At 41.6% G+C, this 25,806-nt stretch overlaps 1 protein-coding gene and 1 pseudogene across 2 annotated transcripts in view; both read right to left on the bottom strand.

Annotated features, from left to right (window-relative positions):
- LOC148970135 (uncharacterized) overlaps nucleotides 1-18,606 on the bottom strand; it is a 29,823-nt pseudogene extending 11,217 nt beyond the window's left edge. The window contains exon 1 of the transcript XR_016148578.1: nucleotides 18,519-18,606. The product of XR_016148578.1 is annotated as an uncharacterized LOC148970135 (transcript). The remainder of the gene's footprint in view (nucleotides 1-18,518) is intronic.
- An 809-nt stretch (nucleotides 18,607-19,415) lies between these two features.
- LOC148970134 (uncharacterized) lies at nucleotides 19,416-25,806 on the bottom strand. Its single transcript, XM_089125158.1, has 2 exons — nucleotides 25,535-25,806; nucleotides 19,416-25,316 (listed from the first exon to the last, which is right to left on the bottom strand). Exon 2 carries the CDS (start codon nucleotides 22,343-22,345, stop codon nucleotides 19,421-19,423), a length of 2,925 nt encoding a protein of 974 aa, XP_088981284.1. The 5' UTR covers nucleotides 22,346-25,316; nucleotides 25,535-25,806; the 3' UTR covers nucleotides 19,416-19,420.

Here is a 25,806-nt window from a genome sequence, read left to right as displayed (position 1 = left end):
ACTGAAATATCGAACCCATAAACCGATGTGTAAACCTTCACCGCCATAACTTTCACCTTCTTTTTGATTATATTCTATTTGTAACGTAGACGTAACAGTCTTTATATGAACAATCAATAGGCAAGTACAAATACAAATGTAGGTAGTGTTTTCTGTTGATAGAACATGTCTTGGTGCCATAAGTAATATAATGAGGGTTCCCTAATGTAAGCCTATATCAGCCATTTCAACTGAAATACAAAGGCTGTGATATTAATGTTGGCCACTAGAGGGAGCCTATTGATCTTTGAGAATTTCTATAACTATTGTCACAACATCGCTTTACATAGAATCTGTGATATGCTGAGAATGTTAAAACTTTATAAATAAAATAAAACGCATAATTTCAATATTCATATTTTTCAAGTTGACACAATTAAAGATATTGCTGTCCATTAATAAAAATTAAAATTAATATGACATTTTATTCTTCTTTTCAATATAATATAAATTTTCTATAAAATACTTATTTTCTTTTGGTCAAATATATAAATTATGTGTGCAAAAATGCCCCAATAATGACTTACTGATTTTTATATTAATAACATAAGATACAGTTAAGCATTATCACATGAACAAGAATGGTGGTTTTATTGAAGATAAGCTATTTGATTGAATGATTCAATGACTCGCTCGTTAAAAAAAATCTACTACCGACTGGAAGTTTTTATAAAAGGAGAGTATAGGGTAATATATATATATATATTTACACCTTTATTTGGCATTTAAAATACGTACTGGAGAAAAAAAAACCTTGATATTTCGAATAAAATAATTAATCAATGGGTTCCACTTTAAGACAAATCTGCAAGGTAGGCACTACAGTAAGCACTATAGTTTATAATTGTTCATTATTGTCTATTTATTGTCATGCATATATGCTACACAGTATAACTGTTTCATTCCGATTTTATTATCCCTGTCTAATAGCTGCTGAAATGTAACTGACATATAGCAACCCTTCTCAAAGTACATGCAATTTAATTGCAATACAGACAAAGACACTGCATGCCAAATTTGATATCAATCAGACCAACATTTCTAAAGTTACATCAAAATTCACAGCAGTGGCAAAATTAAGAGTTAAACAAACATTGTAAGTAGAATCAGACTAACTGCAACAACCAAAGTCATAAGATGATTTTAGGCAAAATGGCAGAACATTATCAATAGTCAATAATAATAATGATTTATGATGGTATAACACTTTTGACCAATAGGTGGAGCAGTTACAAAATTGATGTGATGTGGTCAGAGTGAAGTGACAATGACACATATAAAGTTTGGTGTCAATTTGTCAAGGCATTGCAGAGATAAAGCCTGAATAGTGCTTTTAGCATCATGCCTCAACTTTGCTGCTGCGCTATACAAAAAAGGTTTCATGTATCAACACGAAATCTACAACTTTTAGTCGGCACAGTCTGGAGATGATACGATTCGATTTTGGTAAAAATCAGACAAACGGTCTAGGAGGAGTTAGAAAAAGTAGGTTTTTCAAAGAAATAAAGATGGCGGACAGGAAGTTTGGCTGATTATGGAAAACCTGATATCCATGTTTTCGGCATAACCCAAGGAGTCCATTAAGCTCAGTTTCATTGCAATAGGCAAATTTAATCAAAAGTTATTAGCATTTTCAGAAATTAATTATAACTTTTGACCAACAGGTGGCGCTGTCTCAAAATCTTTTGAGTACCTTCAGGGCATGCTGCTTATGGCACACACTGAGTTTCGTAATGTTAGACCAAAGCATTTGTTTAGTACAGCATTTTATTTCACAAAACTGTATTGAAGTCAATGGGAATTTCACGTTTTGTTCTATTATAGCCCCACCAAGAGGCTCAGTCCCACAATTTTTTTTATGTGTCCTGAGAGTGACCCCATACATATGTGTGTCAATTTTAGACATTATGTAAAAATAGACATTTATGTAAAAAAACACGTAAAAAATGACCGCTACTTGACTTTGATTGAGTTTTACTACCCCTTACTATCAATATTTTCGCATTTCGGCATTGAAGTATGGCTATCGACCTATGTTTCCGTTTTTCTGACGGTGGTTTCGTCTCGATCGGAGCAGCGGTTTCGAAGATATCGCCACGTGTTTTTTTCGCGCTAAATCGCTACGCTACGCCATCCGTGAGACGAAACCCGACATATTTGGTATCGTTGGACTTGGCAACGATTCAGGACCTCAAAAATATGATTCCTGTGAAAATAAGTGTACCACACCCAAAGTTATAAGCGTTTGAAAAAAAAATTCACCACTAGGTGGCGCTGTTTCGAAACTTATCAGGCTCCTTCAGAGCATCGTACTGATGACCCATATCGAGTTTCGTAACAATTCGTTCATGCGTCCAAAAAAAAACAGCATTTTAGCACATAATTCAAAATGGCCGACAGCCAAAATGGCCGATGTGGGAAAATTGGATATCGATCGACTCGGCATGACGCCCTGAATCTAACGAGACCAAGTTTTTGATTTTTGGAGAAACCATTCAGAAGTTATGAGCAAAAATAACAATTTTTCATATCTCCGGACCACTAGGTGGCGCTGCGCCGAAACGCAGCACATAGCATCAGGTCATGCTTGTGATGACACGTACCAAGTTTGGGCTGAAAACAAGTAAGCGTTGCGGAGATACAACCTCACGTCTGTTTTTGCAAGCGCTACGTAAAATTTATTTGCGCGTTTATCGAAAACGGTTATTCAAATCATACTGAATTCCACAAATTTTTGTCAGCACTGCCTGGAGATGATCCGGTGCGATTTTGGTGAAAATCGGACAAACCGTCTAGGACGAGTTCGCAAAAGTAGTTTTTATTCGAAAATTCAAAATGGCGGCCATTTTTTATGACGGAAAATGACGTCATATAGTCCGCTCGAATCGGCATGAGCTCAGGAACAAGAGGAAAAAAGAATTTTGTTGATAGGCCTTACGGTTCAAAAGTTATTAGCATAATAAAAGTGAACTTTTGGACAGTTGGTGGCGCTAGAGGGAATGAGTTAGATACACCAAAATTGTTGTATTTAATGTTGGGACTGTCCTCCGCACCTTCGGTGCTTGGCCCCTAATAATAAGAAACAGAACAGATACAATAGGTGCCTCGCACCTTCGGTGCTTGGCCCCTAATAATAAGAAACAGAACAGATACAATAGGTGCCTCGCACCTTCGGTGCTTGGCCCCTAATAATAATAAGAGTAATTTAGTTGATAGGCCTTACGGTTCAAAAGTTATTAGCATAATAAAAGTGAAACTTTGGACAGTTGGTGGCGCTAGAGCGAATGAGTTAGAGACACCAAAATTGTTGTATTTAATGTTGGGACTGTCCTCCGCACCTTCAGTGCTTGGCCCCTAATAATAAGAACCGGAACAGATACAATAGGTGCCTCCGCACCTTCGGTGCTTGGCCCCTAATAATAATAATAAGAAAAAGAACAGATACCCCTAATAAGAACCGGAACAGATACAATAGGTGTCTCCGCACCATCGGTACTTGGCCCCTAATAAGAACCAGAACGATTTCAATAGGTGCCTCCGCAACATCGGTGCTTGGCCCCTAATAATACTAAGAACCAGAACGATTACAATAGGTGCCTCGCACCTTCGGTGCTTGGCCCCTAAATATAGCTGCAAGCAGCAATGACCGGGGCCAAGCACAATCAGACGACAAAACATGCCAACATGTGTCAGACCAACTGCAGCAAGGAGCAATTGAAGACATTTAAAGATGAATTTAGGCAAAATGGCTGAAAAATCACATACAATTACCTAAAAATGTGATCAAATAGATTATCACTTTCGACCAATAGGTGGCGTAGTTACAAAATCGACCTTTTACAACCTTCAGATCAGTCGCATTAAAATACGCAGATTTATTAAAAAGTTTTAAGCATTATTAGAAATTTTGTTATAAATTTGACCAAAAGGTGGTGCTGTCTTGAAATCTTTTGAGTACCTTCAGGGGATGGTGCTGATGGCACAAACTGAGTTTCGTAATGTTACACCAATGCATTTGTTAAGTACAGCATATTATCTTCTTTTATAGCGCCACAAAAATTTCGAAAATTTCGATTGCCACCCTTTATTCAAACACTACAATATATATATATATATATATATATATATATATATAAGAAAATGCAGGTACTTAAGTACTTAAAGCTAGCTAGCTACCAACAGGTTTAAAGTTAAAACAATTTAAACAGCAGTGTTCTACATTATACCATTACAGTTTTTTAAAGCAAGTAGAATTTCTCTAACTGTGTGTTAAACTGATTATCACTCTTGTGTGTGTTAAACACAATCTACTTAATACAGACAGCTTCATTATAAAGATAAACAACAAATCCCCAAAATATATGATCATAATCTATGACAAAAAATGCTATTATAAACTAGATTAGTGAATAATACATTTTGCTCTTTGTATTGTTGTAAAATAGATTCATGAAAAACAATACAACAAAAATGAAAAAGAATTACTTTAGATATAGGCTAGCCAAGGCTACTAAAAATTGAGACATGTTTTAAGTGTATAGCACAGCTATTTAATGAGGCAGCAACATTAATAATTATTAATGTTAAGAAGCTTTAATTGCGTCACTGCATTATGATATTAATGACTCCAACACAGTGCGGCACAAAGCGCTTATGCGCATTCCGAGCGCAGAATGATGCGCTTGAAACCACGTGTTACAGGTACACGAGTTACAGCACGCAGCCGAGTATGCACCCTATGGTATGCACGCTGCGCGTCGAGTCCGCTTTAAAAAGTTCAAAGCACAAAGGAAATACATATTGATGGAAGGACAGTGTATTAAACAGTATCTATCTATACAATAGTTTATTGGGCCTTTTCTTTAAACAGTTTTAAATTTAACACTAAACAATAGTGTTCTGACTCTAGTGTTGTGATCTAATCGACAGCGTCCGACACCTGGTAGAAAGTAACACCATTAAGTTACAGCAATAAAGTCCAGCAAGATAATGTTGTTCTATGCGTAAACATAGACCTTTATCTACAGATAAAGTATAATAGTATTAACATTGAATCATCTTGAAGATAGTTTCATCATTTACTGTAACCGAACGCGACGTGCTGTTTGAGTGCTGAATGGAGAATGATTGACAGCCGCGAGAGGGAAAAGTTTACGTGATCTTGAATTTAATAACTTAAATATTAATTTCTCTCTCACATAATGGCTTCAGAACACTTATAATAGAGTGCACGAAAACGTTATGGTACTTTAGAATGTTTTTGTGCCTTCTGTGGAGCTTAACAATAACATAATAGTATATGCACAATATCGGATTTGGATCTGCTTCGTCTGATCGATACCCGATCCCGCAAAAATGGCTGGATCGGAGCCGATACCGATCCTGAGTATCGGATCGGGACATCCCTAGTTATAAGCGTTTGAAAATGTATTTTTTACACTAGGTGGTGCTGTTTCGAAAATTCTCAGGCTCCTTCAGGGCATCGTACTGATGACCCATACCGAGTTTCGTAACAATTTGTTCATACGTTCAAAAAATACAGCATTTTAGCACATAATTCAAAATGGTCGACAGCCAAAATGGCCGATCTGAGAAAATTGGATATCGGTCGACTCGGCATGACGCCCTGAATCTAACGAGACCAAGTTTATGATTTTTGGACAAACCGTTCAGAAGTTATGAGCAAAAATAGCCATTTTTCATATCTCCGAACCAGTAGGAGGCGCAGCGCCGAAACGCTGTATGTTGCCTCAGGTCATGCTTATGATGACATGTACCAAGTTTGGTCTAAATAAGTCAAAGCGTTGCGGAGATATAGCCTTATGTCTGTTTTTGCAAGCGTTACGTAAAATTAATTTGCGCGGTATTCGAAAACTGTTCAGCGAATCGACTTGAATTCCATAACTTTTTGTCAGCACAGTCTGGAGATGATCTGGTGCAATTTTGGTGAAAATTTGAAAAACCGTCTAGGACGAGTTCGCAAAAGTAGTTTTTTTGAACAACTCAAAATGGCGGCCATATTCGATGACGAAAAATTACGTAATAGAATGCGATCAAATCGTCATGAGCTCAGGAATCAGAGGAAAAAAGAATTTTGTTGATAGACCTTATGGTTCAAAAGTTATTAGCATAATAAAAGTGCAATTTTGGACAGTTGGTGGCGCTAGAGGGATTGAGTTGGAGACTCCAAATTTGCAATAAAGACTTTTCAGACTGTCCTCTATCAATGTACCAAATTTCATAACTTTCCCACAATCGGTTCTATGGGCTGCCATAGACACCTAGTCGGAAGAGGAAGAAGAAGAAGAAGAAGAAGAAGAAGAAGAACAGATACAATAGCTGCCTCCGCACCATCAGTGCTTGGCCCCTAATAAATATAGCTGCAAGCAGCAATGACCGGGGCCAAGCACAATCACACGACAAAACATGCCAATCAAATAGTGAATCTAAAAAAGGCCAGACTTGAAATTGAATTTCTGGAGCACCAGGTGGAAAACAGTATGTAAACATTAATCTGTCATTTGTTGTTGAATGAAATCTAAAGCAATAAATACACATGTCCTTTGTTACAGGAAATAAAGAAACAATGAACAGCACTTGACTGTTAACTGGTTTTAAAGAGCCCCTATCATAGCATTTGAAATGTTCCTATTTTTGTTTTAGGAGTTCCCAAAAACAGTTTAACGTGCATGCAAGGATAAAAAAAACACTTTATTTGTCTTATAATATGTATTTATTTTTAACTAATTTGCTCAACGACTCCCAAATAGTTCGTTCGATGATTAATTTTCCCAAACACCTCCTTTAAGTGAATCTGCAGCGATTGGTCAAATGACCCAGTCAGTTGTTACTGATAAACCGTAGGCAGAGACTGTCGGCAACGGAACGCCCATAACCATGATTATAGCTTGTCAAGTGTTGAAAATTGTATATATTGTTTGAACAAACGTGTCAGAAAAAGTGCACTTTCCACACGGTCCCTTACTCGCGTCTATATCGCGTCTAACGCCCGTTTCACACATACTCCGTTTGCAGTGCGTATGCGGTCCGTATTTTTTTCCGTACCCATGTTAACAAGTTAGAGCTTTCACACTGCACGCGGATGCAGTCCGTCGATCTGTTCCAGTTGCGGTGCGTATACAGCAGTGCAGAGATCGTTTCCGTACCGAGTCTATTTCTGCTGTGCTGCAAACGCAGAAATAAAGTGACAGCTCAAAAATGAACTCAGATTGACCTCGAAATGTAGTAGTTTCACCATAAATGCATTTAATTCAATAAAATGTAGTAATCTCTCCATAAAGGTATTTAATTGTTTCATATTTTTACTTTAAGACATCTTAATATACAAGCATGGAAGTGTAAGCATTCGTTGTTTAAATCGTGTTTAAACGAGCATGCGTCCATTCAAGTTTGTAAAAGAGAATCGCAAAGCCATGGCAAAACTTTTATTTTAAAAAAAGTTACTGCATATGGTGAACATATTTTGATTACCAAAAACCAGGACACATGGCCCAGAAAACAAATGATACTCGAAGTTTACTCAAAGATGCCTTATTAATTTCAATACAATTAAAATAGGCTATGCCCCCTCTGTGGATACAAAATCAGATAGGCTTCTCAGAGGATACTCAACATGTTTTATTATGACAGGTTGGTTTAAAAAATAATGAGTGAAATAATGATTAAAAAATAATGTCTCGATCTTCTGTATTAGAAAAAAATAAATATATCAATATTGATTAGCTAAAAGAAATACCTTCAAATTGAACAAAAATACCTCTCACAAACGTACAAAAACGAACTAGTTTCCTTACTCTTTATCCTGTTTTTCCTCCTCATCCTCCTTGTTTGCTCATCTCCTATATTTTGCTATAAAGCTGATCTTTTCCAGCGTTTTTTTTTTTGTTTTTGTTTTTTTTGAAAACGGACATCACTTTATAAAAAACGGCCAGGAAGGACGTGAAAACAGGACTGGGATAACAGTTTGTTGACCAGTTAACTGTTGGTCACTGGTCACGCTATTGCTGCATAACTTCTGATTTTGAAATAAAAATAGCGAGTGTTTGTGGTACAGCTCACGCACTGCAAACGCAGCATATGTGAAAGCACTTTAGCGCGTGCGGCTCCTGTACCGGATACGCACCGCAACACTCACCGCATACGCACTGCAAACGGAGTATGTGTGAAACGGGCGTAATTAGCCACAGTGGCAATATTGTGAAAAACAACACAAGCAGCTTGATATTACATGACCTTTCTGGGCTGACTCTGAGCCCACACAGGCACTGAAACCTTGCCTTCAGGTATGCCTATGGTCATTTTCACCTTGACCCGTGTTCTGCTGTGGGTCAGGTTGAATTGTACCTGCGGTCAAGGTTCAGCTTCAGGGTAGGATGTCATCAAATAGGGCAGAAGAGGGTACCCTCTGTCCCCCAGCAAGTAACCATTGCAGTGTCCTATAAAGGTAGTTAAAGTGTATAATTTGATTTCATATGCTGTATACTGTAATCTTATTACTAGTACTCTTAGATGTTCCTAATGTCCCTCTTTTTTAAGAATATACATTGAGTATTGAATATGCATGATTATCTTATTGGTTTAATTATCTTGCAGTTGCTGATGGCCATTGGCCACATTGTATTATTAGATCCGCCTGCAACATCACACTGTGTCACAGTTGTAAGTGAAAATTGTCTTTAGATTTCTGTTTGCTAGCTAGACCAAGCAACCTTCCTTATTTTCACTGTAGCAAGTAACCACTGAAGTGTCCTATAAAGGTAGTTAAAGTGTATAATTGTATTTAAAAAAAGAAGAAAAAAAAAACATTAAAAAAATGTGTAACGCAAAACATACCCTGTTGAAATTTGACACAATGATGACTCCCTAAATATTCTGGCAACATGTACAAACCCTGGCCATTTGGCTTCAACATTAGTGATGATGTGGCTTGCATCACATATTACCTAGTTAGTGGGGACCAGTTAGTTTATACACCCAAACATTTAGCACCCAAAATATCTATCGTAACCTGCACATTGATGCTATGGATTGACATCCATCCTATTAACATAGTCTCCTTCATTGACTGAAGGAGCTTTAATGGGAATGTGGGTTCCATCAATGCACCCAATCCCATTTGGCAACCCTGAAATTGAAAGTTATATAATGGGCTATATGCACGCATAAGTTCCGCATTTGACGTAAGGATGCTCGTCCATTTCCGGTTGTGTAGATTAAAGCGGAGGAAAACCGGAGAAAATTAAAGAAAGATTATGGCAGAGTCTTCAATATTTACTGTCCTCCCGTCTTTGAAACGAAACGTACATACGTTTAGATGTAATTTTATGTATAGTTATGTTTATTTAATATAATTTTAAAAAGAAGCATAAACACAACGAGGGGAGTCTGTTTTATCTGTGTCACGTGTCTGTCCTATCGTGTTAGCACATGGGTGGTTTTGTTATGTTGAGCCATGTGCTCCTGTCATTGTTTGATTCTCCCACCTGTTCCCTCTTGATTTGTTCCCTATTTAAGTCTCCTCTTGTTTGCAGTCTTTGTCGGTTCGTTGTCATATGTCTTCCCAGTTCTTTGTGGATATCCTGATGTTCAGAGTCAGTGTTTGTTTCATGTTCATTTATTGTGTTTTCCCCCTCGTTACCTGATTAGTGTTTGAGTTTGTCTAGAGGAGCCGCAGGGTCCCTCCTTGTTGTCGCCATCCGCCAAGCTGCCCGTGATCCCGGAGGGTCGTGTTCTAGCTGTGGTTACTCAAGCAGATCTGGTTTCTTCTCCTGAGGTTTCGTCCACACCTCCTGATCTCCGTGGCAAGCGAGGCAGACGGAGTTCATGGGATTCTCCTTCGGAATCATCCTCGACGGAGTCTACGCTGTCTGAGACTGCCCTTCCTGCACCAGTTACAGCCCCCATTGAGCTTCTCCAACCAGTCAAGGGTCCGTCTACTACGTCCGTGCCACGGCCTAGGAAGAAGAGGAGGAGGAGGGGAGCCTCTCGTCCTTCATCTCCGCTTGTCCCAGAGCCCGCTGCCGTAAGCGCTGTCCCAGAGCCCGCTGCCGTAAGCGCTGTCCCAGAGCCCGCTGCCGTAAGCGCTGTCCCAGAGCCCGCTGCCGTAAGCGCTGTCCCAGAGCCCGCTGCCGTAAGCGCTGTCCCAGAGCCCGCTGCCGTAAGCGCTGTCCCAGAGCCCGCTGCCGTAAGTGCTGTCCCAGAGCCCGCTGCTGTAAGCGCTGTCCCAGAGCCCGCGGCTGTAAGCGCTGTCCCTGAACCAGCTGCTGAAGTCACAGTTCCTGAGTCTGCTGTCGTAAGCGCCGCCGAGAGGGCTGCAGCTGATTCGGCTGCTGAGGCTGTTTTGCGGTCAGTGTCAGCAGATCAGGAGTTGCCTATTGCCGTTGCGGCAAGAACTTTGTCCAAGTACCTTTCAAGTCTAGCCAAGATTCTGGAGGTTCCAGCCAGATCTGGCATGTTGTCTTGTCCCGTGTCTACGGCCGCCTGAGGGGATCTTCACTGCCCTGGCCACCCGAGGGGTCTGCACCGCTCTGGCCACCCGAAGGGTCTTCACCGCCCTGGCCACCCGACAGGTCTGCTCCACCCTGGCCACCCGAAGGGTCTTCACCGCCCTGGCCACCCGAGAGGTCTTCACCGCCCTGGCCACCCGAAGGGTCTGCTCCGCCCTGGCCGCCCGAGGGCTCTGCTCCGCCCTGGCCACCCGATGGACTCTGTGTTTTTCCTTCACTGCCCAATGAACTCTGTGTTTCTCCCTCACCACCCTATGGACTTTCTGTTTCGCCCCGGTCGCCTGATGTCTCTGTCACTCCCGCCCCGCCCTGGTCCGTTCCGCCCGTCCCGCCCTAGTCTGTCCCTCCCGTCCCGCCCTGGTCTGTCTCTCCCGTCCAGTCTGATGGAGCGTCTGGTAGCCGCTCCGTTGAGGGGGGGTAGTGTCACGTGTCTGTCCTATCGTGTTAGCACATGGGTGGTTTTGTTATGTTGAGCCATGTGCTCCTGTCATTGTTTGATTCTCCCACCTGTTCCCTCTTGATTTGTTCCCTATTTAAGTCTCCTCTTGTTTGCAGTCTTTGTCGGTTCGTTGTCATATGTCTTCCCAGTTCTTTGTGGATATCCTGATGTTCAGAGTCAGTGTTTGTTTCATGTTCATTTATTGTGTTTTCCCCCTCGTGGGTTTTTGCTTTGTGTTTTGGTTTTCTTTTTGTTAATAAATCCTCCTTGTTTTTGCATTTGAGTTCTCCCTTCCTGTTTGTACTGTGACAATCTGTTTTTGTGACTAACGTTTCATTAGTATCCACAAGTTTCCGAGGGGCGCTCCTGTAAAAAATAAAGTGGGTGAAACTTCCGGTGAGGCGGCGGAAGTAGCATTCCAATGGTATTTTGTGTGTTAGTTAGCGAAGAGGCTAGCTGTTTTTCGGAGAATTATTTTACTATTTAAAGACGCAAATCTTTATGAGAGATGTCGTTACGGAGCTCATGGACAACATGTGCTGTTCGCGGTTGTATGCATAACCGGACTAAACTAGTTCAGTGGCTTAAATGTGATTGTTTTGAACATAAGCTGAAAACGAAATCAGAGTGATCCTGCCAACGACTGTAGTTTCCATCACCTCCCAAAAGACGACGAATCTTCCTGTGTACATTTGTTTAAATTCTTAATATTCTATAAACTCTATCAGCATGTGATTGGCTGTTCGCTACTGATGTTACACCTAAACTCAGGATCAAAGCCTGTGTTGACAGAATACCAAATGTGCCAGTTAATGTATTCAAGTAGCACATTCATTTATAATTTTGAATAAACTCCAAAGCACAATGACTAAGTGTGTATTTTTTATTTTAATTGTTTGTCAGCTCACACAACTGTCTGTCACCATGCCTTGATGAGTATTGATTATTAATAATGTTATTATAATACTCCCAATCTACTGCAGAGGGTAAAGGTACTGTTATTTCACCCTTTTGAATTACGTTGAGGTTGTGTTCCCACATCGTTAGCTAGTTTGGATCGCTATAACTTGAATGACTGTCAACTGTTGAATGAACGAGTGTCAAGCATGTCAAATCGCGCTTTGTTTACTTCCTACCGGAAGTCGCGCCCACTTTTGACGCAAGGCCTCATGTGGCGTAGGAAACTTGTGGATAACCATGGAGTATAAAATTCAATATAAATTCTCGGTATTGCATTGGACTCTATGATCGGCGGAAGTTATCGAGCATCCTTAATCCTTCACCGGAAATAACGCTGTGCATAGAGCCCATTAGAAAAACTTAAAATAATTGTGACTGTGACTAAAATGACTACTAACATACCCTGAAAGTTACCTCCGTTTTTGGAACCGAAAGTTGAGGTTATCCGCTTACTTACTCTTAAAGTCCCCGTGAAATCAAAATTGAACCTATTTACTTTGTTAGCGAATATTACTAGTCTTGTGGTGAACACCCAGACAGCAAACTGACATTTAATCAACGTGGAAACGACGTCTCTCATGACATTGAAACAACGTTGATTTTGCTCATCGAATTAACGTTGAACAAACGTCAGACGCGGCATTCTTCAAAGCTAAATGAAAATCGAAAATTGATTTGCTTTCATAACGTTGAAACAACGCGTTGATTTCAAGTTGATTTTCCGTTAGTTTTGAAAGAATGACGCGTCTGACGTTGGTTCAACGTTAATTCGATGAGCAAAACAATGTCAGATCAACGTTGTTTCTATGTCATCTTTCCACGTTGATTCAATGTCAGTTTGCTATCTGGGCAATTAATCCGTGCAAGTAAAAATATATAAAAAAAAATGTTTTACCTTGGTAATCTTTAATCAAAATCTAAGAAGGTTGCTTCCGGTCTGGAACGGTTTCTTTTTCTGACGTAGGTTTCACAGCTTGGGTGGGGAAACGCTTAACCACTCCCCTCAAACCGTTAGTTTACTATGAGCGAGAGATGGAGAGGAGGAGCGCTAGAGTAAAACCCTGCCCTCTGTTCAATATTCCGTTTCACTTGGAAATACGTCACAGCACTGGAGAAAAATCGTTTGCAACGTCCGGTTCACGGGGACTTTAAACATACCCGGGTATGTCACATAACCTGCTTTCTGGAATACACCCCAGGCTAGCCACTTATATCGTCTTCATGGTATCCACCTTATTTTTAACGGAAATACGGACGCAGCCATTTTGACGGTGTTTTGTGCGAGACTTCCGGTCTGGCACTTCCGGTAACTGTCTAGCTAACTCACTTCACTGAAGCGGTTAATCAAACAAGTCTCCATTAACTAATTACTCATAGTTATGGCTTCGGGGAAAACCGGGACAGTTAGAGGTTGTCATAATAACTGGTACAAAAGAAAAATTTACTTGGAGCAGGAGTGTTTCGATCATCGATCGCGTACGAGAGCTGAATGTTGGTGCGAGGCGCTCAACAAGCTTCACCCCCACAGAAGAATGAGGAATTCCTTCGCCTGTGGTTAAAAGCTTTAAATTTGAAGAAACCACCGACGCAACCTTATGTTTGTTCTTTTCATTTCATGGGCACAAAGACCCACAGAGAAGACCACCCGATACCAGAAAAGTGGCTGGGCTGAACTACGAAGTCCCAATAAAAACACAAAGGAGACGTGTCCAGAGGTTAGCAGACACAGGCAGTGTTGTGCAAGTCACTTCCAAACTGTAATACATTAGGTATTACTTGTTACTTTTATTTAAAAGTAATTCATTACCTTACAATATTACTGTCTCAGAATTGTAATGCGTTACATTACTCATGTATTACTTTTGAGTTACTTTCACCAAAATAACTAAGTAGAACTTAACTTTTGGGCTGTAACGAAATGAAACCGAAATCGCCATTCGCCACACGACTCAGATCCACGAACCTACAGATTCGCGACACACCTCTTCCAACTCCCAGCATTATTCTCCTTATACCGTCCAGATCCAATGCTGCCTTATCTTTAAATTAGGCTATTACTATTATTTGAAGTTAACATTTGAAGTTAACCACAAAACTAGTTGAGGATAAATTATTGAAAATTGGGGAAGTCCAGCATTATGGACATGACATTTGCAGTCAAAACTTGAAATAAAAATTCTCAGAAAATACATGTATTGAAACGTATATAGGCTACTTCCTTAAAGGACTCCAGACATTAGACAAATATCAGTCTATGTTTTATTTTTAATATTAGGGAAAAGACACACATTCATGCGTGACAAAAAAATAGGAGGCAAAATATATATTTTTTGTAATTCTGTTAATTACACTGCGCAAATCGGATGAGGAAGGGTTGGCTCTCCAGTCTCCATAGAACTTAAAATATTCATTTTATTTTAGTTTTCGTGTTCGCATTTATGAGGAAAAAACAATGTTACAGACGCGACCGCTCTGAACTGGCACTAAAAGACTGCTTTAAAACTTTCACATAGTCTGTTGCCTTTAAGAAGTAAAAGCAGACAATACACTGTAATACAACTGTAATACAAGCCTCACTGAACATGTAACGAGTAAAATATTACTGAAAATTGATTAGTAATGCCTTACACTACTGTGCCTACAGCGGCTCAATTATAAGTTTATCAAGCGACGAGAATACTTTTTGTGCGAAAAAAACATAAATAACGACTTAATTCGACTATTCTATTAGTTCCTTATGGGCGCATGCGCGAGAACTGAGACGAGGACGTTCTTCTCCTTCGACTACTTTTTGTTACCGGCTGCTCACCGCTTAGGAGTTTTACCGCCACCTACCGTATAAGATGATGTGCTGATATAGCTGGAAGTGCAAAACTTTCTGTTTACAAGCAGAGGAAGATGCGCGCTGTATACGCTTTTCAATTAACGTATTTTCCGCACTACAAGGTGCACTTAAAAGCCTTTAAACTTCTCAAAAAACAACAGTGTTCCTTATAATCCGGAGCGCCTTATGTATGGATCATCATTTTATACGGTAGGTGGTGGTAATACTCCTAAGCGGAGCAGCCGGTAACGAAAAGTAGTCGAAGGAGAAGAACGTCCTCGTCTCAGTTCTCGCGCATGCGCCCATAAGGAAGTAATAGAATAGTCGAATTAAGTCGTTATTTATGTTTTTTTTCGCACAAAAAGTAGTCTCGTCGCTTGATAAACTTATAATTGAGCCGCTGTAGGCACATGGAATATTTAAACCTTTTCTTTAATGACTTTATGGGCCGTCAAGAGCCAGTCCCTTAGGCATTCTATGTAGGACTGATCAAGCTCTCAGATTCAATCAAAAATATCTTTATTTGTGTTCCGAAGATGAACGAAGGTCTTACAGGGTTGGTACAGCATGGGGGTGAGTAATTAATGACTTCATTTTCATTTTTGGGTGAACTAACCCTTTAAGTTTGGTATCATTTTAAAGAAGACCCGTGGGAGATTATTGCTGAAGTAAAAATTTAGTTAGATAGGTTTAAGTTAATAAATTATTTATGAACATTACTTTATATAAAATCTATATTTTATGAAATAAGTTGGAACTCTTAAACAGCTAGAAAATCAAAGCCATTGTATTGGTCTCACTAAACGTATGCGTATCTAGCTATCCAATGCGTATAAACAGCCAGGTGAGGTGAACAAAGAAATGAGATGATGCTTTATCTTGAGGTCCTTTTTCTCCTCTCCTTTATTTTACACAGAGCAGTGCAAAAACAAGCTGTAAAACTGTAAACACAAATAAAGTATCTATTAACTCAAATTGCCTCCTTCAATCATTTCTAAAACCACATGCAAAATATACATGCTTTTCTACTAAGCATGAGCCGCCATTTCACGGGAAACAGAGCAATCTAGACACTTCATGGCAACACATTAATTTTCTTTTACACAGCTTAAGAAAACGATTAATGTAAACATCTTATATTACACACAGTGCTACTCACCGGCATTGCCCTCGATGGGAACACAACTGAGCAGGGTTTGAAGACACTTATACAACTTGCATGACTGTAGAATTTATACAACACGGGAGTACAACTTGCTCTCTAAACATCGTCTATTAACTTAACGCTAATCTCGTTCCAAACGAGATTACAAACGAGAATACGACATGATAACAATACCCCAAACCTGCCATTACCAACAGTATCCGCTAGATGGCGTTAACGTACTGTAAATAACTAAAGAAACACAAAGTGAATGAGTGATCATTAAGACCAACACACTCCCTGCCTGGTATCTTAAGGATACCACATCTAATACCATTTAAATGCACACATTTAACCTAAACACAAGTAACATCTTGTTTAGGGGAGAAAAGTAAGACAAGTTCCGTTACTGGTCTTTTAAACACTTTAGGAATGCCGTGGCGAATCACTCTGACATCTACAGTCCTGACAACATTATCTCTGCTGGGAAAAGTTTTGATGACCACTGCCATTGGCCAGTGGTTCCTTGGCACGGCATTGTCTTTCATCAAGATGACGTCTCCTTCCTGCAAGTTAGGCCTTTTGTCCTGCCACTTGGCACGATTTTGCAGAGTGCTCAGATATTCACGTTGCCATTTGTGCCAAAATGTCTCTGCGAGATGTTGTACCAGCTTCCATTGGTGACGGATGATCTCTGCTTTGCCAAAGTCAGGCGGAAGCAACAACGGAGCTCCCGTCTTTTGTGTCAGAAGCATGGAGGGAGTGAGTATGAGAGGGTTCTCAGGGTCAGTGGACACAGGCAGCAGGGGCCTCGAATTCATGATTGCACAAACCTCTGCCATGAGTGTGACGAGGACCTCGTGCGTCAATGAAGAGAAGCGTTGCTGCAGGAACATGGAGTCTAGGATGCGACGGGCCACCCCGATAAGTCGCTCCCAGGCCCCTCCCATATGCGAGGCATGTGGGGGGTTGAAAATCCACGTGCATTGTTGGTCTTGTAGATAACGTTGCACGTCTGCGTCATCCTCTAGATTCAATTCTTTTGATGCCCCAGTAAAGTTCGTGCCTCTGTCAGACCTAATCTGTGCGGCAGGGCCTCTGATGCTGAAAAATCTCCGTAGAGCATTTATAAAACTAGATGCACTCAGTGTCTCTATCACTTCAATGTGTACAGCACGCACACACAGACAGGTGAACATTACTGCCCACTAGTGTTAATTTCGTTAACGAAAACTAAACGAAAATATTTTCGTCAACGCACATTTTTCACCGAACGAAAACTAGACGAGACGAGACTAAAATCCCGACTAATAAACAATAACTGGGACTAAATCAGAAATAATTTTCGTAGACTAATAAAGACGAGACGAAAATGCAGTTCGGTAAATAAAGACTGGGCTAAAATCTATGGACATTTTAGTTCACGAACAAAGACGAGACGAAAATTACATATTATTATATGATATGGTTTTGTCAAAACCCACTTTCAAACCTGGAGCGGGCGGGCACAGTCAGTCAGAGTAGCCTACACAACACGGAGCAGACAGGAGCTGGATTCACGGTGAGGCGGCGGCGACAGGTTAAAAGTAAAACATGCTTTGCACGGGGCTCGGGAGAAAGAAGAGACGTGATATATGGACACATTTTGATGATAAACTAACTAATGATGGCTAACTTTCATAGCATTTAGTATCCAGGCTGGCTATGTTGCGTTAGCTTCTTAGCACGTAGCGACCGTAGCCAGTTGTTGATAGAATTGTATGTGAAGTGAAGTTAAATTTATGCTAACTTAGATATGTTATACTGGCCGGGCAACTATAGTTTCAGTTACATTTGATTAAAGCTGACAGACGCTTTAAAAAGATTAGTTAAAAAGATTTCATACGTTCTAGCAATCTATGCCTTGTTTCACCTTAAATACTGTACCTTTATATACCATGTGAACTAGCTGGCAGGAAAGCACTTTTGTTGTATCAGTTGGAGTTTTTTTGTTTTTTTCACAACATTGACCTCAAATCTATTTATTTTATTATTCTATGTGAACTAGCTTTAAACAGCCAGCACTTGTGTTAAGTTCATAATACACTTTATTTTATTTATTTGTTTCCTTTGTCAGGTGTATTTTATTTGTTTTAATGCAAGCATTTGTGTTTGTGTCTTTGAACCTTAACAATGTTCAAAATAAATATGCAAATATTGTCAGAACATCTTCCATGTCTGCATGTGTTCCTTAAAATTGTGTTTTTTTATGAAAAAGATGAGAGAAAATGTTGAAATGTGAAATAATTTTAGGAAATGTTAAATATTATCTGCTGACAAAAAAGTAAAAGGTTAAAATGATGTCCTGACTAAAACTAGACTAAAATGTTGACAGTTTTTTTTTGACTAAAACTAAACGAATAAAATTATGTTTTCTTGGACTAAAATAAAGACTAAAATGCTCGACTTATAGTCGACTAAAACTAGACTAAATAAAAATGGGATGATGTCGACTAAATGTGATAAAAACTAACAAGCGATGCTGAAACTGGACTAAAACTGAAACTAAATTTAAAAATGGCTGGTAAAATTAACACTACTGCCCACCTTTTGCTGTTTGCTTGTCCACCTCTCGTCCGACGGCTGATGACCTCCCATGGGCCAAACACGTCCAGGCCGACGTACGTGAACGGTGGGGCAGCTTGCAGCCGGTCTGCAGGCAGATCTGCCATTAGCTGATGCTCTTGCTTGCCACGCAGTCTTCTACAGGTGACACATTGGGACAGAGTGCTTCTGATACATCTCTTTCCACCTACCAGCCACAGTCCAGCGTCCCTTATGGCCCCCTCAGTGAAGTGTCTGCCCTGGTGTTTTACCTGCTCGTGATGGTGGCGCACAAGGAGAGTCGTTAAATGGTGCCGAACTGGGATGATGAGGGGGTTGGTGCGGTTTATCTCAAGGCCAGATTGAGTGATGCGTCCGCCTACTCTGAGAAGTCCAAAACTGTCAACCACTGGACGCAACTTTGCAATGCTGCTCTGTTTTGGAATGTCTACCTTACTCTGAATGTTCCTACATTCAATAGGATATCTTTCTTGTTGCATGTTCTTGATCAGCAGTTTCTTTGCTTTTTCCAGGTTCTCTGCCGTGATTGCTTTCTTACAGGTATGCCACCCTCTGCATGTGTTGTCTTTGTCAGTTTGTCTGAAACACTGGGCCATGTGAATCAAGACCGCAAGAGCTCTTAGCACAGAAGTCCACTTTGAGAAGCGCTCGAAGCGTTCAGTTCCTAAGCTGGGCTGTGTGATTTCAGTGGCTAGCGTTGCGACCTGAGGTCTGATCTCAGAGTCTAATTCTGGGTCAACTAGATCAAACAGTGACTGATTCTCAGCTGGAGGCTTATCAGACAAGAAGGCGGGTCCGGTCAGCCAGTTGATGTCTCCCAATGATGCAGCAGCAACAGATCTGGAGCCATGATCAGCCGGGTTGAGCTCTGAGGGGACATACTTTTACTGTTGGGGTGACGTTGCTTGTCGGATGCGTTGGACCCTGTTGCTCACATAAACATAAAATCTCCTCTGTTCATTGTTAATATAACCTAACACAACTTTGCTGTCAGAATAGAAAGTGACAGAATTCATGTGTGAGTCCATGCTACTCACAACAATCTCAGCTATCTCAACCGCAAGGACTGCAGCACAGAGTTCGAGTCTGGGGATTGTAGTCTCCTTCACTGGTGCCAGCTTTGCTTTGCCAAGCACGAATCCGACTTCGGAGCGTCCATGTTCATCGGTCACCTTCAAGTAGGCCACTGCTGCGATTGCTTTGGTTGAGGCATCTGCAAACACACACAACTCCCTTGTGCTTGCTGCAGAGGTGGAAAGAGATGTGTAGCAGCGGGGGATCTGTATGTCTTGAAGGCATTGGAGGGAAGACTTCCATCTCACCCACTCTGCTTGGAGGTGTCCAGGTAATGGCGCGTCCCACTCACCGTTTTCTATGGTCAGCTCTCTCAGCAACGATCTCCCCTGTATAGTGACAGGTGAGAGAAATCCGAGCGGATCGAAGATACTGTTTATGGTTGAGAGCACCCCTCTGCGTGTGAAAGGTTTGTCGTCTTGCTGCACTTGAAAGGTGAATGTGTCTGTGACTATGTTCCAGCTGATACCCAGGCTACGCTGTACAGGGACGTTATCTGTGGCAAAGTTCAGGTCTTTAATGCTGTTGGCAAGGTCTTCAGGGGAGAATTCGGCCACAACAGCTGCACTGTTTGACGTAATCTTGTGCAAACGGAGGTTGTTGTGGGAGAGCATCTCCTGTGCCCTCTTCACCAAGCTGATGGCCTCAGACTCTGTTGCAAACGACTTTAGAGCATTGTCAACATAAAAGTCCCTCTCGATGAACGCTCTGACATCAGAGCCGAATTCAGATTCTGCTTCTTTCGCTGCTCTCCTGAGGCAGTAGATTGCCACAGCAGGAGACGGTGTGTTGCCAAACACATGCACACGCATTCTGTAGTCTACCACGTCACTGCCCCACCTGTTGTCGCGGAACCATAGAAATCTTAGGTAGTCTCTGTGCTCCTCCTTGACTACAAAACAGTAAAACATGTGTTGAATATCGGCAGTCACAGCAATTTTCTCTTTTCTAAACCTGATGAGGACGCCTAACAGGTCATTGTTCTGATCTGGGCCTTTAAGCAGGACACTGTTCAGTGAAACCCCTTCATACTGAGCACTAGAATCGAACACTATACGAATCTGTTCGGGTTTTTTGGGATGGTAGATGCCAAAGGATGGTAAGTACCAGCTTTCTTGTCCTTCTTGGAGGACGGGGGCAATCTCTGCATGTTGACTGTCTATCATCTTTTGCATGAACTGCATGTAATGTTCTTTCATGGCAGGTTTCTTATCTAGTGTGTGGCAGACTGACTTGAGTCTTTTCATAGCATAGTCTCTGTTGTTTGGCAGGCGTTCTCTCTTGGTTCGAAAAGGTAGGGGTGCGACCCAGTTTTGAGTGCTATCTTGACATACCTCAGTATCCATGATCCTCAGGAAGTTGAGATCATCAATGGACGGAGCAGGTTGGTGATCTTTGTCTGTGCAGTGGAAGATGGAGGACTTCAGGTTGTCCCCGTGCAGCAGAGAAGCAGAGTGAATGGCAGCTTGCTGATATAGAGGATCATGAAGGGCTGAGTGGCTGTGTGGAGGGTCTTTCACACGCAGGTGGCTGGAGCAGGGTGTGAGGTAGCTGGGGCGGCCACCTCCCAAGATGCATGTTTTGAGGGAAGTTACTGAGGAGGGGCGGTGTGCTGTGCCAAGGCAAACATCGCCGATCACTACCCAACCTAGGTCTAGCTTTTGAGCGAATGGGGCATTGTCGGGGCCGTTGATCTGTTTTCTGATCTTGTGTATACTCAGAATGTCTCTCCCTAGTAACAGCAGTATCTGGGCACTGGAGTCTAATGGAGGAATCTCACTGGCTAAACATCTCAGATGAGGGTGGTGTACAACTGCACTGGGAGTTGGGATTTCAGACCTGTTGTCCGGGAGTTCATTGCATTCAATGAGGACGGGAAGAGGGATGCAAGTCTTTCCGTCCAGTGACTCCAGCATGTAGCCACAAGCTCTCCTTACAGAAGTCTCTATGCTGCCCGCACACGTCTTGAGTGTGTACGAAGATGGAGTGCTATTGTCGCTGAATATCTCAAAGAATTCTGTACGTGCAAGGGATTTATTACTTTGATCATCAATGATAGCGTACATTCTAGTTGTTGCTTCTCTCTGGCCTTGAGGATAGACACTGACCAAGCATATTTCGGAGCAACCTCTAGCACTCATACCATCACCGCATACCTCAGTGCACTTGGAGGAGATCGTCTCTGGAGGCTGCTGATTCTCACTGCCCTCCCTGCCGTTCTCTAACGTAGACGGGGGTGGATTAGCTTTCCATGGTGATGGACCTGGATGGAGAGCTTCGACGTGTTTGATGCTCTGGCATTCTGCACATGTTATGGTTTTGTCACAGTTCTTTGCAACATGTGTGGTTGAAGCACAACAGCGGTAGCAGATTGAATTGTCTTTGAGATATTGTTTACGGTCAGCTAGCAACTTGTCTCTAAAGCTCCTACATGCTCCTAATGAATGGGGCTTTTTGTGGATTGGGCATTGCTTGGTGAGATCCAGAGAGTTGGCTTCAGCCTCACTTTTCTGGCTGTAATCTGCGACTTGAGTCTTGTGAACTGCGACCGACTGGTTGATTCTACTCGGGATGCCTTTGGGTTTGTCTCTATTTGTGGCAGGCATATGTGGCATAGTGACTCTGAAACTGGGATCATTTCTTGCTTTAGCTTGGTTCTGGATGAAGTCGACGAATACGCAGAATGGGGGAAAGGAAATCTGATGCTGTTGCTTTATCTGAGAGCCATAGGACATCCACTTCTCCTGTAGATTATACGGGAGCTTTTCTATGATTGGGGCTATTCCTCTAGCAGTGTCAAGGTAAGTTAGTCCTGGAAGGAATCCATCTTGTTTTGCTGCGTACAGTTCTTGTAGCAAGTCGGCTAAGTCACGTAGCTTGGCTGGCTCTTTGTTGGAGATTCTCGGGAAGCTTTCCAGTCTGGCAAATAGCGCCCCTTCAATAGCTTCGGGGGTACCATAGCACTCTTCAATGCGTTGCCAGATAGCTCGGAGGCAGGGCCGGCACTAGCCATTTGGGTGCCCTAAGCACAAATGCTTGGTGGTGCCCCCATACCCCCCACCCCACCCCCCAACCACCCATACCCATGTATTTTAGCATTGACCCTGCATTCAGAAATACAAGACAAAATATTCATGGATTCTACTGAATCATTAACCATCATACAAAAATATTGCACACATTAGTCTTTTATATAATATAGGCCTATGTGTCACTGGAACATTTAAAACTCAAAACTCTATTCTACCTTTAAAAGAGGTCTGATGAGGCACAATATAATAATTCTGTACATAATTTGTAGGGCTGGGAAAAGATTAATCGTGATTAATCGCATCCAAAATAATGTTTGTGTCTACATTAATGATATAGGCCTATGTGTGTGTACTGTGTATACTTATTTTGTATATATATATAAATGCACATTTGCATGTATGTATTTAAGAAATATTTGTTATTTATATATAAAATATTTTAATTTATATATAATATAAATTATCTATAAATATATACAGTATATACATGCAAATATTTCTTAAATATATATGTGCATATGTGTGTATATTACAAAATAATTATATACAGTACACTCACAGATCATGTAGAAACTTTTATTTTGGATGTGATTAAGCTTTTCCCAGCCCTAATAATCTAATCTAATAATAATTCTAATTGCAGTTTCACCAACAGATGTCGCCCTTGGGCCTTTGACCGCATTATCCGCATAGAACAACAACGAAAAAACGTATCTAAGCGGTCTTCCTTTTCTTCTCAAACAAACTAACTGCATCTTAAACAGCCCAAGTTGAAAAATTTCCCGGAGAAACCCCCGGACCCCCGTTAAAATAAAAGATTCTACATGCTGAGCAAAGCCCTGGATCATTTGCACAACTACTAGCGACGCCCCCCTGGACATGCATACACGAAGCAAGGGCGCCTACAAAACTAACACTTTTATTTAAAACATTGTCTTAACTGCAAGCAAATATTATCCCGCTGTCTCTTCTTTTCCCCTTTTTCCGCCCCCGACTCTTTGTGCCTTTTCGAGGCCATGTCTGATGTCGATCAGGTGTCTGCCAAATTTGACACTGATTGAGGAACAGACCACTGCAAGATGGGGAAGGGGGGGCACCAGAGGGAGACTGGCACAGGAGATTCACCTTTTTCTCCAATTTGGTCTAGCCTAGGCATATTACTTTTGTATTGCTTTTGTATATTAACATGCTTTAGACATATTTTATTTGTTATTTATACTAGTAGCCTATTGTGATGATTTTTCACGACCCAGATTTTTTGGTGCCCCCCCAAGCACTTGGTGCCCTACGCGCAGTGCGTGATGTGCGTGTGCGGAGCGCCGGCCCTGCTCGGAGGCCACCCTGGGGGTCTCTGACGTAGGCTGCTCTGAGTCTTCGTGCTTGTTCGGACGACTCTTTGCCGAGCCATTTAATCAGAAGGTCGGTCTCTTCTGCTACTGACAAGCCTATACTGTCTATGACATTGCAGAATGAAGTTTTCCACGCCCAGTAATTCTCTGCCTTATCGTCGAACTTCATCAGCCCTGTGGAGACGATCTGGTTTCTAGCGATTAACTTCGCCAGGTCAGCAGTAGGGGAGCTGTGTCCATCTTGAGCAGACGTGTGACATGGCGAGGTAGGGTGTGGAGCAGGACTAGATAGCCCATGGTCTTTTCCTCTCAGCCATGCTTGGTTGCTGGCTTGGTGTGGACTGTAATACATACTAGCAGGTAACATGGATGGCTGTTGTGGCTGTAGTGGTATCTGTGACAGTGGCGACAGCCGTCTTTGGGCTGGTTTCGGTCTCCGGGACTCTGCTGGTGGGTGTGTCGATAGCTTTGCAGGCGATGTTGCTGGACGTTGTAATGTAGGTCTTATGGCTGGCTGCGTTGGAGGACGTGCAGGTGGAAGCGGGTGGCTGTGTAGGCTGGGCGGAGTATTATATCTTTCTTGTTTTATATCTCTCTGCAGTGGCACGCTGTTTGCAGTGAAATACCTTTGGACCAGTTCTGACTCCGGTTCCTCGAGGCTGTTGTCATCATCTAATTCTGCCTGAAGAACTGCTGCTTCAGCTATTGCAGCCTCCATTTCTTTTCTACATCGCAATGCCTCCAATTCAGCTTCTGCTTTGGCAGTTCGTAGTTCTGCTTCAGCTATCTGAAGTTTCAGTGCCATTTCCTTTTCCGAATAGGCTGCTTTGGTTCTTGCTGCTTGAGCTCTGGCTTTGGCGGTTGCTAGCACAGTGCTCCTTCGTGAGCTGCATGTCGATCCTTGTTGAGAGAGTGCATGAACAGAGCTTGTTGCTAATAACTCTGATCTCACCTCCCAGTCACCAGCTTCTGCATCAGTCACACCAGTGGGAAGTTGCATTTCGGACAGAGAATCCATGTCTTATGGAGCAGGTGAATCTGAGCAGGCCACATGCAGGCCTGATGAGAGCAGGTTAATGGCGTCGTCTCGACGGGCAACAATATTTTATTTTTCTTTCTAGCAGTTGCAGTTCTGTCTTCTTCTTGACAGGCGAGGGTGTGCCGTTTTACTGTATTGGTCTCACTAAACGTATGCGTATCTAGCTATCCAATGCGTATAAACAGCCAGGTGAGGTGAACAAAGAAATGAGATGACGCTTTATCTTGAGGTCCTTTTTCTCCTCTCCTTTATTTTACACAGAGCAGTGCAAAAACAAGCTGTAAAACTGTAAACACAAATAAAGTATCCATTAACTCAAATTGCCTCCTTCAATCATTTCTAAAACCACATGCAAAATATACATGCTTTTCTACTAAGCATGAGCCGCCATTTCACGGGAAACAGAGCAATCTAGACACTTCATGGCAACACATTAATTTTCTTTTACACAGCTTAAGAAAACGATTAATGTAAACATCTTATATTACACACAGTGCTACTCACCGGCATTGCCCTCGATGGGAACACAACTGAGCAGGGTTTGAAGACACTTATACAACTTGCATGACTGTAGAATTTATACAACACGGGAGTACAACTTGCTCTCTAAACATCGTCTATTAACTTAACGCTAATCTCGTTCCAAACGAGATTACAAACGAGAATACGACATGATAACAATACCCCAAACCTGCCATTACCAACAGTATCCGCTAGATGGCGTTAACGTACTGTAAATAACTAAAGAAACACAAAGTGAATGAGTGATCATTAAG

This window comes from Pimephales promelas, chromosome 21 (genome assembly GCF_988280905.1).
Source record: "Pimephales promelas chromosome 21, fPimPro1.hap1.1, whole genome shotgun sequence".
NCBI classification, from domain to species: Eukaryota; Metazoa; Chordata; class Actinopteri; order Cypriniformes; family Leuciscidae; genus Pimephales; species Pimephales promelas.
Note: the sequence above shows the minus strand (reverse complement) of the source record. Positions and strands in the feature narration are given on the sequence as shown.